This window comes from Rhineura floridana, chromosome 3 (assembly GCF_030035675.1).
Source record: "Rhineura floridana isolate rRhiFlo1 chromosome 3, rRhiFlo1.hap2, whole genome shotgun sequence".
NCBI lineage: Eukaryota > Metazoa > Chordata > Lepidosauria > Squamata > Rhineuridae > Rhineura > Rhineura floridana.
The window spans coordinates 68,155,579-68,172,273 of NC_084482.1; the positions used below are offsets into that span (position 1 = coordinate 68,155,579).

At 42.3% G+C, this 16,695-nt stretch overlaps 1 protein-coding gene across 1 annotated transcript in view; it reads left to right on the forward strand.

Annotated features, from left to right (window-relative positions):
* Window positions 1-9,660, forward strand: part of METRNL (meteorin like, glial cell differentiation regulator) — a 28,350-nt gene extending 18,690 nt beyond the window's left edge. Inside the window, exons 3-4 of the mRNA XM_061616469.1 lie at window positions 6,120-6,179; window positions 8,578-9,660. Coding sequence (XP_061472453.1) covers window positions 6,120-6,179; window positions 8,578-8,894 — 377 coding nt within the window. The 3' untranslated portion in view covers window positions 8,895-9,660. The remainder of the gene's footprint in view (window positions 1-6,119; window positions 6,180-8,577) is intronic.
* The last annotated feature ends 7,035 nt before the right edge of the window (window positions 9,661-16,695 follow it).

Here is a 16,695-nt window from a genome sequence, read left to right on the forward strand (position 1 = left end):
CATTGTTGGAGATAATCACAGAATTTCAGTCTTAAGACCCTCACCATCTTCGCTGCCCTCCTCTGGTTATATTAAATTTTGTTGAAACCCAGTTCTGAAACAGTGCCCTGGAATGAAATGTTAAAATGTAGCCCAGGGCAAGTGTTACCGCTGGAGCCCAAGGTGCTTGATCCTGAGCCTAGAGAAGATAATGCAGTTACCTATATTTTTGTTATTATCTAGTCGATCTGCTTCTTTTATTGTTAGGTGCATCCTTTGCTGTGTAATCACAACATACATGGCTTAAAAGAACTGTCACACAAATTATTTCCCCCCTTGTGCAGATATCTGTTTTTGTCTTCCTAATAATATACATTGCACTTTTCACCCTGGTTGGTATTTGAGGACCTCTAACGGCAAACCTGCCTCCAAGCAGTAGCTGAAGGTAAATCACTGTTGACAGGTGAGGCTGTGCTATGGGATAACGGAAATCCACATATTGCCTAACGTAATGTAGACGATACTGCCAGAGTAAAACCTATTAACCACAGAGGGAAAACTGTAGGAAATAATATGGAATCCTGATTTTAGTTTTTCTGTGATGTTTTCATGTGCATTTTCTTTCTGTTGCAAAGGAGTAATTAAAGGAAAGGAATGCTCTCCTTAATAGTAGGTGAAGCTTATTCCTAGTGTGGTGTAGTGGTTAGAGTGTCAAACTGGGACCTGGGAGACCAGGGTTCAAATCCCCACTCAGTCATGAAGCTCACTGGGTGACCTTGGACCAATCACTCTCTCTAGGTCTAACTTACTTCACAGGGTTGTTGTAAGGATCAAATTGGGAGGGGGAGAACCATGTTAGGGTGCCACCTTGAGCGCCTTGGATTAAAGATGGGATATAAATTTAATAATAAATAAATAAATCGCCATGCTTTCCTCAGTAGAAACCTAAGTCAATCAGCTGAAGGCAGCTGGGCCTACACTGCAATGTCACAAGACAGAGTGTAAAAATATGTTCACTTTTCTCTCCCCCCTCCCCTCAATAGAGAAGTAAATAGAGGGCCTTCAGATGCACTAGTTGGTAGTGGGGGTCAAGGGATTGCAAGTGGGGCTAAGGGCTGCTTTAGGTTACTTAAGGTCATGACACTCCATCAAAAGAATTCCCAACTGATTTGGCAGCAAAGCATGCACAATGCCAGCATTATGCCATGGCCTCTTTAGTAGAGTTAGCATCCGGCTTTGCAAATGTAGTGAAATTTCTTCTCTTTCTCTTGCAGATGGGATTATTGGGGAGCCTATGTCGTTTTTATTGTTTGCTTGAAATTCTGAGCATTGGGGATATCTAAATCTCTGCCAGCAGTAGAAAATGCATTAGTAAAGGTGATGGATGTTTGCTTCCTATAAGATATATATTGCTCAACACTGTGGAAAAGCAGGGCTTTGCTTTTCTAAGCTTGCGGGAGATTTGCTCATAAAAAGGTCTCTATTCATAAATCTCAACTGTAAGAGATGTCTTCTCATAGCAACACAACAAACTAGAAAATCAATATAAAAGTGCATAAATGTGCTGTTCATCAGAATCCTTTCTCCTCATGAGAATCCTTAAGCACAAACTGTCACGGTTTTGATGATGTGAATGTTTTAGGAATTAGAACAAATCATAGCAATTCTGTATTGGTCTCTGTCCCACCCACGCCCCTTAATGCAGATAGCTCCTGGTATGCTGTGAAATTTTTACACAAGGTAATAAAGATGGGAGAACTTATTCTTGCGTGTTTGTTATCCTTCGACAAGTGATCTTAACAGTGACGTTGAGTATACTCAAGCACCTGCATGTTGTGAATCAAAATTCTGCTGCAAGCTGATGACATCAAGATATTACGGAAGTAATTTGCCCATCCGGCCCTTGCCATTTCCCCTGGCATGAGAGAGTTCTAGGTACATGTTTCAGATGGTTGATTGAGAAATGGATAAAGGAAGACACAAATCACTTGGACTTCTTCTGGACACTTCCTTGTGGTATCTAAATTAAAGTACTCATTGTCTTTTTTTTCTTTTTTAAAATGTATACAGAAATCTAAAATATGCATTCAGTATGCGTTTTCCCTAGTGTTAGTTCCTTGTAATGTAATGTAAATTACTGCCTTCAAGTCGATTCTGACTTATGGCGACCCTGCGAATAGGGTTTTCATGGTAAGCGGTATTCAGAGGGGGTTTACAATTGCCTCCCTCTGAGGCTGAGAGGCAGTGACTGGCCAAGGTCACCCAATGAGCTTCATGCCTGTGTGGGGATTCAAACCAGGGCTGGTTCTAAAGGGCGGCCAGGTTGGGCACTGGCCTGAGGGCCCTGGGGCTACAGGAGCCCCTGAGGGGCCCTCTGCCCCCCATGATCTGCACGCCCCCCACTTACCTGTCAGCCAGCTTTTTAGCATTGCCCTTAATGAAGATGGCGGCCGCAGCTTCCCTAAGGTACTGAAGTCGCTGCCGCCATCTTAGTTGATGGCGGAGATGTGTGCAAGTAGCATGCATGTGTGCCATCAACAAAGATGGTGGCGGAGGCTTCATTCCCCTTAGGGAAGCCACGGCCGCCATCTTCATTAAGGGCAATGCTAAAACAGACCTTCATTAAGGGCAATGCTAATGCCCAGACAGGTAAGGGGTGCGTGGGGGGGTGCAGGGGCACACACGTGCACACCCACCCACCGGGGGGCCAGAGCAAGCTGATGCCCAAGGGCCCCCGCATGCCTGGAGCCGGCCCTGATTCAAACCCTGGTCTCCCAGGTCATACTCCAACACTTAACTGCAACACTACACTGGCTCTCTTAGTTCCTTGCACTAATCCTTGTACTAATCAGGAAATCAGTATTGCCTTAAAGAGGGGACACTTTCTGCACCCAGGCTTCTTTCTCTGATTTTTTTTGTGTGTAATTCTATTATATGAAGTACTGAACTTTATATAAATCATCTGACTGGAGCAAATGGTTGGATTTGGAAAAATAATTCTGCAAGTTGGGGCAGTGTTTCTCTGGGACCTTCTGTGAGGAATTTCTAGACCATAGCCAGTCTGCAATATTAGACTTCTAAGTTGAGGCAGGAAAATTAAGTATTATAGGAACTAGCTGCCGGGGTGAACACAAGGTAGATCAGGATCTCCTGGTGGATCTCTGGTTTGCAGTAAACTAGGAAGACTTTCTGACTCCCAATTGTTTAACAACAGCAGAAACAAGAATGACTTTTTTCCAACTAAATTAAGCTGCTGAAATGAAGTAAGCTAACTGGGAGTGGACTTTTATGTGAAAGGACGGTGAGCTCAATTTAGTTCTGATACTGAAAACAAGTTGCTACTAGAACTGTATGTCTATTGCAGCAGTCTGTGTCTGGTGGATCTCGGGGTTCTAATAAAAAACAAAGTTGATCCGACAAGTCTAAGCTAAGGCATTAAAAATTACTTACATTGGTCTAGACAGATGTTCTCTGGGACTGAAATCTTGATCTGGTGAGTCTCTCTTGAGTTCCTTGTTCTGCCCTGTTACCATATGAAGAAAGTAATAAGCAAACAGGGCTGACCATTTCCTTGACTATCCAGTGATCCATACCTCCCGCTATCGATTTAGAAATGGATATCAGAATCAGGAAACTTCCATTCAAATTAACAAAATATAACCAAGGTACCCTCTCCACATGAGGATACCTCTTAACCAAGTTGAGAATTCTCCATGGAGAAGAGTATCTGTCCAGGCTGTAAGATTGTGATCCTATTTCATTCCACATTTACTGGAATGAAAGTCCAATTTCTGTAATATTATTTATTTTATTATTTGATTTATATCCCGCCCTTCCTCCCAGCAGGAGCCCAGGGCGGCAAACAAAAGCACTAAAAACTTTAAAACTTCATAAAAACAAACTTTAGAATACATTAAAACAAAACATTTTGCTCCTTAATTCAGGGATGACTAACCTGTGACTTGCATGTTGCTGGATTACAGCTTCCATCATCCCGCACCATTTGGCATGCTGGCTGGGGCTGATGGGAGTTGTAGTCCAGCAACATCTGAATGGTCAAAGGTTAAAATCAATTTCTCTCCCTGCCTCCCCAATTCTGATTGGTGTACTCCATAGTAACAGAGTAGTGTGTTAGCTAGCAAACTTGCAGAAAACAGTGAAGTTGCAGAAGCTGCTACTGCTAGAATCTGAGAGTTGGCAGCGTGCACATTAACACTTTTCATGTGTCTGTAAAACAATGTGTGTGGGGGAGAGTGAAAGACACTTGATTCACATGCTCTTAATTCCATTGAAACCAGCTGGACTCTTTTCCGATCCTAGGGATCCTAGACTGCTTGTTCCCCTTTTGCCTCAATAAGATCATGGCTAGGCAAAAATATAGTCATTCAGCGCTAGATGATTTGGAATGGGGGCAAAGTGTCTGTATTCTGATTCTTTCACCTGCTAAGTGCTTCAGTTCTGTCTTGTCTCAGCCAGCATTGTCTCAGCCAGCAATCAGATTAATGTTGGGTGCTTCCTACAGTGGATGGATGTTCATGTTTATGATGGATGCAAGTGCCTTGGGATGACAAAGGGAGTCGTGTTCCTCACCCTACCCCCTTAACGATCTCTGGGCCTCTAGCTGGTAGATTTAATTAGCATGTTGCTAGATAGGGCAGACCTCTGAGAGAAAGGAATTCCATCACTGAATAGGGTATTATAGAAACATCTGCACTTCTAACTGCACCCACCTTCTCCGTAGAAGTAGCTGGCCAAGTACAAAGAGCAGCTGCATTCTTGCCTTGATGAGATTAAGCTCAGAATCTCTCTCTACTGTTTCCAGCCTACATGATTCTTGGGGCTGTAACAGATCTGGCCTTGAGTTTCAACTTGATCTTCCTGTCCTCAGACACGTGTGACCACTTTTGTTTCTTATAACATACTTGAATTGGCATTTCATAGACTAAAGAGCTTTAGAAGCAGCCCAATTACAAAAGACTTGGCTATGTGGGTTTTTACATAACACAACCCCAATTTTCAAATGATTTTCCAATGTGTTTGTGTTCGATCACAAAGGTCACCATAGTAACTAAGAGATGCTGTGCATGCGTACACGTTTTCAGTGGCTTTCTTCCTTGCGAACTGGCTCCCATGCATGCGCTTTCTGCAGAGAAAGTGCAATGTGAATTTGACAATTACACATGAGATTTCCATCCTCTGGCACACAGTTGCCATGATTATCTGGAAACATTTCAATATCACAAAAAAGAATAGTGAGAAACGGTCCCGTAGAACAACTCTGGAGGGCCTGTCCAGTTTCTGCATTTCCAGTTATAAGCCATTGAAAAGGTTTACGCCCCTTTAATTGATAGCTTGTTACTATTACACTTTTCTGTACTATGATTGCCTAACGCTTCTCTTTGCTTCATGTAATTAGGCAAGGGAGTGGTTTTGATTTAAGTTCACAAAGGGAAGCCCAAAACGTGGCAAATGTTAAAAACAAAACAAACTCTAGGCACAAATCATTTTGCACTGTGGCAATTTATTAAAGGCAACCATTTTTCCCACTGTTCCACTTTCTTCCTATATCATCCACCCCTTGAAGTTCTTCCCACTTAGATGAGAGATGTGTGAGAGAAAAAACAAACCTACCAAAGGTTAATTATCAGAAAATATTATCTTTGAAACCTGATAGCCAAGTGAATTCAGAAGCAGGGAAGAAGTCAAAGTAAATGAAATCTTTAAATTTGAGGATAGGAACCTCTGGCACCGGGGCCAAATGTACCCCCCAAATTATTGGGCCTTTCCCCATCCTCAGGCCATGCCCCTCACCATTCCTGCTTCATATCCTTAATTGTTTTTGCTAGTCTGGAATATGTTCTTGAAGTCTGTCTAACAATGCCTTTTGCTTACCTGGATGGAGGACAGAGGGGTGTGTGTGCAGAAACAACTGCACAAAGGTAAAACAGATCCCTCCTTCCTGCTTTAAAGGGCTTTCTTAATGTCAACCAAAAGATTTGAACTGCCTGCTCTTTTCAGTGGTGCATCATCAGGAGTAACACTTAACATTATTGGTTTTGGGGCAGTTTCTATTGGAAATGTTTTGTTTCTGTGGCATTTACATTCTTGAGACACTGAGATGCCCTTTCTGTCTTGCTTAGCTCCCTGCCGACCTTGCAGTGACACAGAAGTGCTCTTGGCTGTCTGCACTAGTGACTTCGGTAAGTTTACTTGATTTTACTGTTGCATTTGCCATCACTCTCTCAAGCTCCTCTTTCTTCTCTTATTGAAACAACCTGCTGGACTTGGCTTGCAGAAACCTCTGCAAACAGTGAACAAACTGAAAGCCCCAGGTTGCAACAAACAAGGGACTCTTTTTCTCCCCATTTCGGAGTAAACAAAGTATGTCCAAGAAGTACAAAGGGAACAAGGGAGGAAACAGCTTTATGGGTTTTAGCTCTGAAGAACTTCAATTAAAGCCATTGTATTTGGCTAGCTTTTTTCTGCAAAGGGGCAGGCGGCAATAATAGAGGTAGAAGTTCAAAGGTTTTTAAGGACAAGCAATAGGAATTATCCTCTTGATGTTCCTAAATGGACCCTTGACAAAAGCCCAAATACTCAAAAGCCTGGTTTCATCTAAAGTTGTTGGTTTTTTTTTTTTAAGAAACGGATGAGTTCTACATGTTAGCCCATTATGATGTGGATGTGGTACGGCTTTTCTCTATCCTATAGGCTTTTTTGCCTCCTAGGATCAAGAATAGGCCAGCCCTCAAGGTTCATCAGGTATAACAGAATATGACATGAGGGACTTCACCAGGAAGAGGATAACATTCTGACGGCCAGGGAGTGTTGAGCCTAGCCCTTGTGCTATTGCAGTTTACATTGGTCCACAGGACTGGCCTTCCCCCCCCATCTTGGGACCAGTTTTGCAACAAGGCTCACTTTTCAGTATGCCAAAAGTCCATTATGAGAGGTAAAAGTGGACTCAGAAAGCTGAAAGCAAAACAGATCCAATTTGGAGAATTGTCTTTGAGCCATGAACACTGAAAAATCACATCTCTTTCATGTGTGTGTGTATCTAGTGAAACTGTACTGACTAGATATGAAATGCTGTGACATAAATGGCCCTGATCAGCTTTGTAAGAAGAGAGCTTGCGGGGGATATGTAAGCTTGCTCCCTTTATTTTGCTCTGAATATCTTTTGCCTGAAAAGAGTGCCTGACAGAAATTTTCAAACTCCCAATAGTAGCAAACACTCAAGAGTTGGGCCAATAAAAGGTACAGTATCATCTTTCTGTTCTGTGTCTCCCAAAGAGACTAGTGGTGTAGTTAGGTAATTTTCACTTTGGACACAATGGTCTTATGCCCCCTGTCCTTTAGATACTAATTCGAAATGTGGTAAGCCTAATGTGTTTGGGGTCCCTCTTCCTCATTCTGCTCAGTGGATCCTTAGACTTCTGCCCTAAAGTCCTATCCTGATGGCACCACTGAAAAAGACAAGTGGCTGTGCCCAGTATGACTTGTGAGGTAGCTGATTTCCTCGTAATGATAGTTAAAGAGCATTAAAGCAATTTTCCCACGCTTGGAATTTAGAGGAAATGTTGTAATGAAACAGCTGGGCATGTTTGGTCTTGGACATATGCTACAGATATAAATACAGCCAACCAGTGTTGTGAACAGAATGGGCAATATTCTGAACACGGGCAAGAGGATGCAGCATTCAGAAATTGCAGTGGGATTGCTCTATTTTTTTCTGGATGGAAAATGTTGCCCAGACAGGTGACAAATGTTTCCCCATGGCAGAGTGCCAGAGAATTCAACTTAAATCTTACTGGGCCATTAATAGCATGCAGCTGAAATGTCCCTCTGCTTGGGGGTGTTTTATGATCTTAACAATGCATACCCTATTTGATGGTACCTTTTGTAGGATGAATTCCTAGTGATATGCAAAGGGAGGAAATTGTTGCTTTTCCCATTTTGTGGTCTTCTGCAGCAGAAAGATCTCTCTCTCTCTCTCTCTCTGTATATATATGTCAATATATATAGGTTTAAAACATATACTCTTAATCCTGATTATTTATTGACACTGTGAGGTTTGTTATTTTAAAAGGGACCTAGTGACTGACAAACAAGCAGTCAACTCAATCTGAAAGGATGCCGAGAGAACATTTACTGAAGCACTGCAGAAAATTTGCTATGCTTCATGCATTTTGAGTTTTATATGACACTCACATGTAGACTGTAAAAACTGTAAAAGCATCTTCAGAAAAGACAAATCTGGCCACCCATTATACATTTAACATTTTAAATCCTAAACTAAACATGCAGATTTTGTGATTTCAGTACAGGAATATACAAAGAGACTAACAAGTTCTCTATAGGAAATGTGTTTTGAGGATAACACCACCTGAATTGTACCTTGCTTTCTATTGGATTTTAGAATCCTGCTGCTGCTATCCTCTTTTGTCTTCTAGAATGCTATTGAATCAGTAGCCCCAAACATACTCTTTATATAGGATTCCATTGAGATTAAAGGGAATGGCAGGTGTCTGTGTGTACTATAAAGGTATTTGCATGCATAAACCCTCAATCTAATTATATATGTTTTTCCCCCTCCAGTTGTCAGAGGTACCATCCAAAATGTAATCAATGAGGAGGAACAGCAAGATTCCATCATACAAGTGAGTGTGAATAGAATCTACAGGCAGAAGACCAAGATCTTCAAGTCTGCAGAGGAGAGTGATAGGTGGCAAGGACAGATCAAGACCCTGCTGCAATGTGGGGTGAGACCAGGAGAAGGAGACTTCCTCTTCATGGGCCGCATGCACTTTGGGGAGGCCAGGCTAGGCTGTGCTCCTCGTTTCAAAGACTTCCAAAGGATGTACAAAGAGGCCAAGGACAAAGGGCTAAATCCATGTGAAATTGGCCCAGACTGAAATGGCATTCCTCAACTGTTGGTCACTCCTGGGGCTCAGCCAGAACTAATTCTTAGTTGCTGCAGGTGTGCTGATCTAAATGGAACTAACAACTGAGAGTGGAACAATCTGATGTTAGGAGTGAATGTTCTCCTTTTTTGGGAGGCCCTTAAGACATGACTGGATGAGCATCTATCAGGGAGGGTTCAAGTCTAGGGACTCCTGCTGCTGCAGGAGGCTGGACTCCATGAACCTTGAGGTACCGTACATGATCTTATTAAATACAAGAACCACACAAGCCAATCCTTGTGGCCAGTAGCACTATTACACTAATGGAAGTGACTGAGGTACGAATTAAATCACCCAAGGCTGGAATTCAATCCCACATCTTGTCCACATGAACTAAATTATTATTTTTTGTAATTTGCTTAGGAAAATGACGAAAGAAGAATTGCATCACAATCTCCATGTCTTAAAAATATCAATCGATCGATGAAACTTTGTATCTTTGTAATACTAATGTTTAAAATGTGTTAAGCAGATGTAGCATTTTTGCATGGTATAAAAGGACAACAGCATGGTAGAAGCCGGTGAAACCATCTTAACATTGATGCTTTGTAAAAAGCTTGGTGTACAATATTGAAATTGTTTCTTATGACAGAAATTTATGGAACCAAACACTTGCTTTCCTTTTAAAATTTTTTTAAAAGAATGTACAATTGCCGCCTGCAATTTTTGCTCAGGCTGGTGAGTTGTTTCCAGAGAAATAAAAAGTTCCTGGATTTGAGCCAATGTTATTGTGACTTCCACACATTCTCCCCTTTCCCAGTTTAAACCTCACAATTCAAGACGCAAAGGTGCTCTCTTCTATCAGGGAGGTCAGAAAAATACTACTTTAACACTCGATTTTTTTGTTTTGTTTTATGCACTGTATTCACACACACTCCAGATGTCTGCACAGGCTTCTTTTTGCTATCTAGGTGTAACTCACAGTGACGGTCTTGAACTGTAGCACCTTGGACTGGATAAAGAGCTGCCTTTCTATCTCCTGCGTAACATCCCCAAGATCGCAAGATTCAGAGATAAGGAAATACAAAAAACCAATCTAAACAGGTAGACTAAGGCACAACGTTGGGTATGAACTGCTACTAAAATAGGTATAAAAATATAATTCAGCTTGTGTGGCTGACATTTGATAACTAGAAATGTGGAGAAATCCCTAGAAATATACACGATTGGACATTAGAAAAATACCACCCTAGCATACATACTATCTCCAGACTTACTGTATGCACACAAAAAATCTATGGATAAGATAGGTCAGCTCATTTTTTACAGACCAATGAAATGATTTACTTCTGATAATGTATATTTATACATTTATTGACTACTAAGGAAGACCCCTTCTGGGCTGAAACACATCTGTTTTTCATTATTATTGTTGGTCACATGAACTTAATGTTCAAATATCATTTTATATTGTTGTGTTCATAATGATTGCATTTTAGAAACTTTATATCCATGCTGGAAATATTAAAGTTGTTATAGATGTTCACTAACAGGCAAAAAACCTGGTGGTTTAAGAACATACCTATAGCCAACGGATATTTCTATCAAACTTTAAAAAGCAGGGAAATTGGGCAACTATAGTGAATGCACCAGGGGAGCAGGAGACCTGACCTCCTTTCTGAGATATTGGACTGCCCTACAAATTTATAAAAATGCAAACACAATTTGGGTTGGTCTTTCACAGTCCAATCCACTTGCTGTGTAGCTTGGAAGAATTTGGTAACATGTGACTTTGAGCGATAGTGAGTAGTGGCAACACCTGCAATCAACCCAAATAACAGAAACAAGACATGTGCTATGCTCATCTTGTTTTAGCAGGGAGAAAGCAACAATATTAAGATTGGGTGAGTGGGCACTGGGCAGAGGTGAAGCCCCTTTCCCTTCCAGAAGGAAAACATTCCAAAAGGAAAAGTGAACAGCATCATTGTTTTTCAGCATTTCCCCCACCTTTTTCTTCTACAGCAGGCACATGTAGTCTCCCACCCAAATTTAAAACAGAGCTGTCCCTGGACACATCCACACCAAACCTTTATTCCACTTTAGACAGCCATGGCTTCTCCCAAAGAATCCTGTGAAGTGTACTGAAAATTGCTAGGAGAGGACCTGTTCCCCTCACAGAGCTTCAGTCAGAGCAGTTGACTGTTCAACCCCTGTGGCCACTGGAGCTCTGTCAGGGGAATAACAGTCTCCTCTCAGCACCCTTCACAAACTACACTTCCCAGGATTCTTTGGGGGAAGCCATGACTGTCTCAAGTGAAATCAAAGTCTGGTGTGGATGTGGCCCCCTTATTAGGCAAGCCCAGAAGCTGTGAGTCTGGCTTTTAGAACATTGACAGTTGGTTCTTACTGAGCATGCCCGGGCTTATCTTTGAATTCAATGGAAAATTTCTGGAATTAATTAAAAATCAGCCAGGCATTTTTTAAAACTTTTAAATTGCAGAAGATAAAGGTCAGAGTATGGGGCAAGGTCAGTAATAGGATTACAAGTACTTTGTGAACATGGCTGATTTTTAATTAATTTCTACAAATTATGAGAACTCTGACAGAAAGAAGTCCAAAAGGGGTCTGGGTTTTTCTCTCTCTTTACACTTTGAACTCTCGATTCTCTCTGTTTTATGTATCGCTATGAAAATATAGAGGGTTGTTAAGCAAGGGTTTCTGAGTTCAGCAATACATGTTTTGTAATGTTTTGTTCTGCAATGAGCTTATGGGAAGCATCAGAATGACATGGAGGTATTTTCAATTTAACATTATGGAATGCGAAAAATCCATGCTGACTATAGTATACAGTCACTCTTGTGGCTGTATAATTTTAGAAGCAATTCACATATTTTTACTCATACTCAATCTTGTGCCTTAGTCAACATGCCCAACATCAGCCAAGAATGCCACCTTAACTCTACCAGTCCTGCAAAAAGTTTGATCATCAAAGACATATAATCAAAGACTCTTTGATAGCTGTCCCACGCTTATGGAACTTGATTTTTGCTGGAGGTTTGCCAGGTCCTTACTCTTGAGTGTATTTCAAAAGCACTGACATTTGAATTGGCCTGAAGAGACAGCTTGTAGATGGGGTTTTGTGTTGTAGGGAACAGCCATTTATTGTATGCAGTGACATTTTTAATAATCTTACTTGAGCTTCCAGCATAGGGCGGGGATGTAAGTGTGCTTGAACAATGGAAATGTAAATATATTAAAGTTCTAATTCACCTCACCAATCCAGATGTATCATTACTACCATCTGTCAGGAGGAAGCCATATGTCCCACTTTTATAACTTCCAGTAGATTCCCCCCGAGTTCCTCCTCTGCCTATCGTAAGGGTAGAAAAGTTGTACACCTACATTAAATCTTAGATTCTGATCAGCAGATGCTATGCAGACATTACTTTGAATTCTTAGTCCTATTTACATGTGAAATGGGGTAGTAATAAGTGTTAGAAGTGTTAAAAAATAACGATTTGGATGAAATCCTCGCCAGCTGATTTGATTACCTTTGAACTGTACGCTGCTTCCCAACTACGGAACATAATATGTTTCATCTGGTTGTGTGTGGCCACTTTTAATAGCTATAAAAATAGAAGTAGCAGCTTCTGCTGCTGATCTGAACTACCTGCCAAGAATCTTTCACTGCTGGGCCTAAGAGCCCAAGACTTTGACAGAGGCCTCATACTGTAAAATGGGACTGGGTTTTTTTCTTGTCTGCTCATATTAGCTGTCAGCATCTTCAGTTTCCATAGGAAAGGGTGTGGCAACTTGGAGCCCTGGGACATCATTTGAAGCCCCGGAGTTGTGTGTTTTTGTAGCATAGTCATGGCCAAGTAGACTTAGCCTTAGATCCCTGTGAACTAATAGTGATTATGCTACGCTGTGCGCACGCTTGTTCCACTGAAGAAGATAGAATGGGGCCCTCTTAAATGGATATAGGGAATCTTTGGTAGCCTGAGGGCCACATTCCCTTGTGAACAGTCTTCCAGGGGCAACCTGCCAGTGTTTGAGCAGGTCAGCAGGCAAAAGTGAACAGACTAATGAGGGTAACATTTACCTTTGTGCCATAGGCCAGTTTCTACACCCGCTCACACATCCCTCTCTATCAGCCACCTGCACCTTCCGTATCAGAGTTCAAGGATACATTCCTGCCAGGCAAAAACACCCATGAGGAGTGTGTTCTCAGGGTTAGATAGAGAGGCCCGAAGGCCTGCATTTAACCCCTAGGCTGTGTTTTTAAATCCTGGATTACAAGAACAACCTGAAGCAAGTTAACAGCCAATAAACATTCAGCATTAATGATTAGAATCAACCTGGTGCTACTGAAGCACAGGCAAATAAAGTGAATCCTTAATTAGCACCTAGGACCCTCCGTGGCACAGAGTGGTAAGAGGCGGTAATGCAGCCGAAGCTCTGCTCACAGCCGGAGTTCGATTCCAATGGAAGGAGGAAGTCGAATCTCCGGTAAAAGGGGTCGAGGTCCACTCAGCCTTCCATCCATCCGTGGTCGGTAAAATGAGTACCCGGCATATGCTGGGGGGTAAAGAAAGGCCAGGGACGGAACTGGCAATCCCACCCCATATATACAGTCTGCCTAGTAAATGTCGCAAGACGTCACCCTAAGAGTCGGAAACGACTCGCACTATAGGTGTGGGGACACCTTTACCTTTTAATTAGCACCTAAACAGTTACAGATAGGAGGGATACTTAACTTACTCAGGTTGTTGTTTAAATCTCCCTATCAGGTTTTCTGACTAAATATTCCTTTGAGGAATTTTCCCTCTATCCCTTCCCAGTACCCTCCCCCCCCCATTTAACAAGGGGGCACCTTTCCCAGTTATTTATCCATTTTCCAAAGATGACCAGCCTCGTCCATTGCACACTTCTGTGATCTGAAGGATTCTGGCTCCTTTCTTTATCCTATAAACTCTGTTTGGAGTCTGGCTTTCTGCCTGATGCTGCCAGCCACCCTGCACGCTCCACTGCCTGCTGTGTATCTGCTGCCAGCAATGTCCCTGAGGTCTTCATCTTTCCTTGCGTCTTATGCTTTGCCACATGGCAAGTTCTCTTTTGTGTGGGAAGTGTTTTTTTTTTTAAAAAGATTGCTGACATGCATTGCTACATGCCTTTTATCACAATCCTGGCAGGTGCACACATTAAAATTACAGTGTGTGTAAGAGAGGAACTGACGGAACAGTAATTTAATGCACAGCCCAAGTCTTTATTTTATTTTTTTAAAAGACTTATCCTGGTCTTGATCTTGGGCCATCCTGGATTGCAAATGAGGCTGTCCTTCACAGCATGTTGTCTAATTTACGGTATCTCCTAACCACACATACAAAGTCTTTGGCCATACCACCCTGCACACGCCCAGTCTTGTCTGATCTCAGAAACTAAGCAGGGCTGGGCCTGGTTAGTACTTTATGGGGAAGGACCATAGCTCAGTGCTAGAGCATTGGCTTTGCGTGCAGCAGGTCCCAGGTCTAATCCCTGGCGTCTCCAGGTAGGGCTGAGAATGTCCCGTCTGAAACCTTGGAATGCTGCCGCCAGTCAGCATAGACAATACTGAACTAGATGGTCCAATGGTCTGATATGGTCTAAGGCAGCTCCCTATACTTGACTTAGTTCCATACACTTGTCAAAGGCTGTAAGTACTAACTTGAGTTAGTTAAAAAGGGTATGATGATGTTGAGATGGAAATCATGGTATTCAGCCTATTTGGGAATGCTAACTTAGAAGAGTGGTGAAAGCGAGGCTATCATGAATCCTCCTTCTCCTTTGTACTAGAATGGAAATAGATTCTTGCTTGGATTCAAAATATGGCAACACTTTAGGACCTGATCATATTTTCTCTTTCAGAATTTGAGTGATGGATTTTTTAAAAAATGCACACAAACTGTTCATTTGAGCACAAAGTTGTAGTTAATGGGTTTAAAGCAATAATGTTAATAAGTATCACATTTTTTAGACTCAAGATCTTAACTGTAGTCATAATGAGAAATGTTGCAGGGAGGGATGATGCTGGAATTGGGGAAATGGCTATCTGTGACCTGGTTCACACTACATGTTAAGCCAAACTATGGCTCAGCAAGGCTGTGCAAATGTGCAGGCTCTGACTACGACCTGGGAGACCAGGGTTTGAATCCCCGCATAGCCATGAAGCTCACTGGGTGACCTTGGGCCAGTCACTGCCTCTCAGCCTCATGAAAACCCTATTCATAGGGTCGCCATAAGTCGGAATAGACTCGAAGGCAGTACACACACACACATTTCCCTGGTACTTTTTACTGCTGCACCACACTTTGAGTGTGGTCTAAACCAAGACTTGTGGTTAAGTTCTCTCTCACCAACCACAAGCTGTAGTCAAGGAACAATCTCGAATATAAACCTTGGCTACAGCTCCTTGTTAGTGAGGATAGAGCTTAACCATGGTCTGGATGACATGTAAAGACAAACCTTGGCTTAGCTTAGAGTGGCCCAAGAACAGAAAGGACTGGGGAGGAATAAAGCAGCTTTAAGCTCCTTTCTGGGAGCCTGCATGTTTGTACAGTCTCACTAAGCCAGAGTTTGGCTTACCATGTTGTGTGGATCAGCTCAGTGTGATCTATGTACATGTGGGCACACCATCAGGTGGCTGTGGACTTGTGCATGACTGGATATGAGCTGTGCCTACACATCTGAAGGAGAAAGTGACTGGGTGAATGACCCCAAGTGAATGCCACTTGGGATAAAGAGAGACTGTAGGATCCACACATTTTCACCTTCGTTCCTCTGGTTGATTCAAATGAGTGTAATTTCCCCTGAAGGCAAAGGGACATCTTAACTGGGAAGTGTAGGATGAAGGAACAGTTCCATTTCCCAGTAACAGTAAATTCAATATGGCTTCTGCCAAAATCATACTTCAGAGAAACAGCCTCCTCCTTAGTTAGCTAGCTCTCTGATTAGGAGTCTAGAGAGTGCATTGCAGAAGATGAGTGGGCTGTGTGGACTGGGATACTTGTGTGTGCACACCCTGAACTGGAATAGTAAGGGTGTGGTAAACAACACTTCCCTGCGGGAAGGTTTGGAGCATAGCATTATGAGTTTGTTTTTGTGTACTGTAGCTACTACTGCAGTTGTTGCTTACAAAAGGGACAGGTTTCCTGCAAGCACCTTCATAAGAGTTTTGACCTCTGCCCAAAAAACCCAGTTCTCATGTATTTTAGCAAAGGGTTCAGTATCCTCCACTTGCAAGATAAGAATAAGGCTGTTGCCAAATGGGGTTCTAATACTCTTAAGAACTCCATGTTTGGGAGAGTCCTGTTTTTCTTGATAGTTGAGTGTTGCCCTTCTAAAATGTTGCTCTGTTCTGTCATTCCTTTTCTGGTCTCTGTGTTGTAAGACATCCTGCCAGCATCCATCTTGTTTAGGGTTGCCAGGCTCAGGGCCTGAGACTGATCCTGTATCTTTAGGAGAAGAGAAAGTCAGCCAAGTGCAGGTGTTCTTGCAACCCTGTAATGGGAAAAACCACAAGGTGGAATTCTCCCTTCCCCCTGCACAACTTTTAAAGATACAGAAGACCTCTTGGTTGCCAGGCCCGGGAGGCAATGGTAAACCCCCTCTGAATACTGCTTAACATGAACACCCTATTCATAGGGTAGCCATAAGTCAGGATTGACTTGAAGGCAGTCCACTTCCATTTTGGCAATTTCTATTTGATGGGCAAAAGCTAAATGTGAGGGATTATGAAGACAGGATCAGTTCTGTAGCTACTGAGTACCAAAGAGGA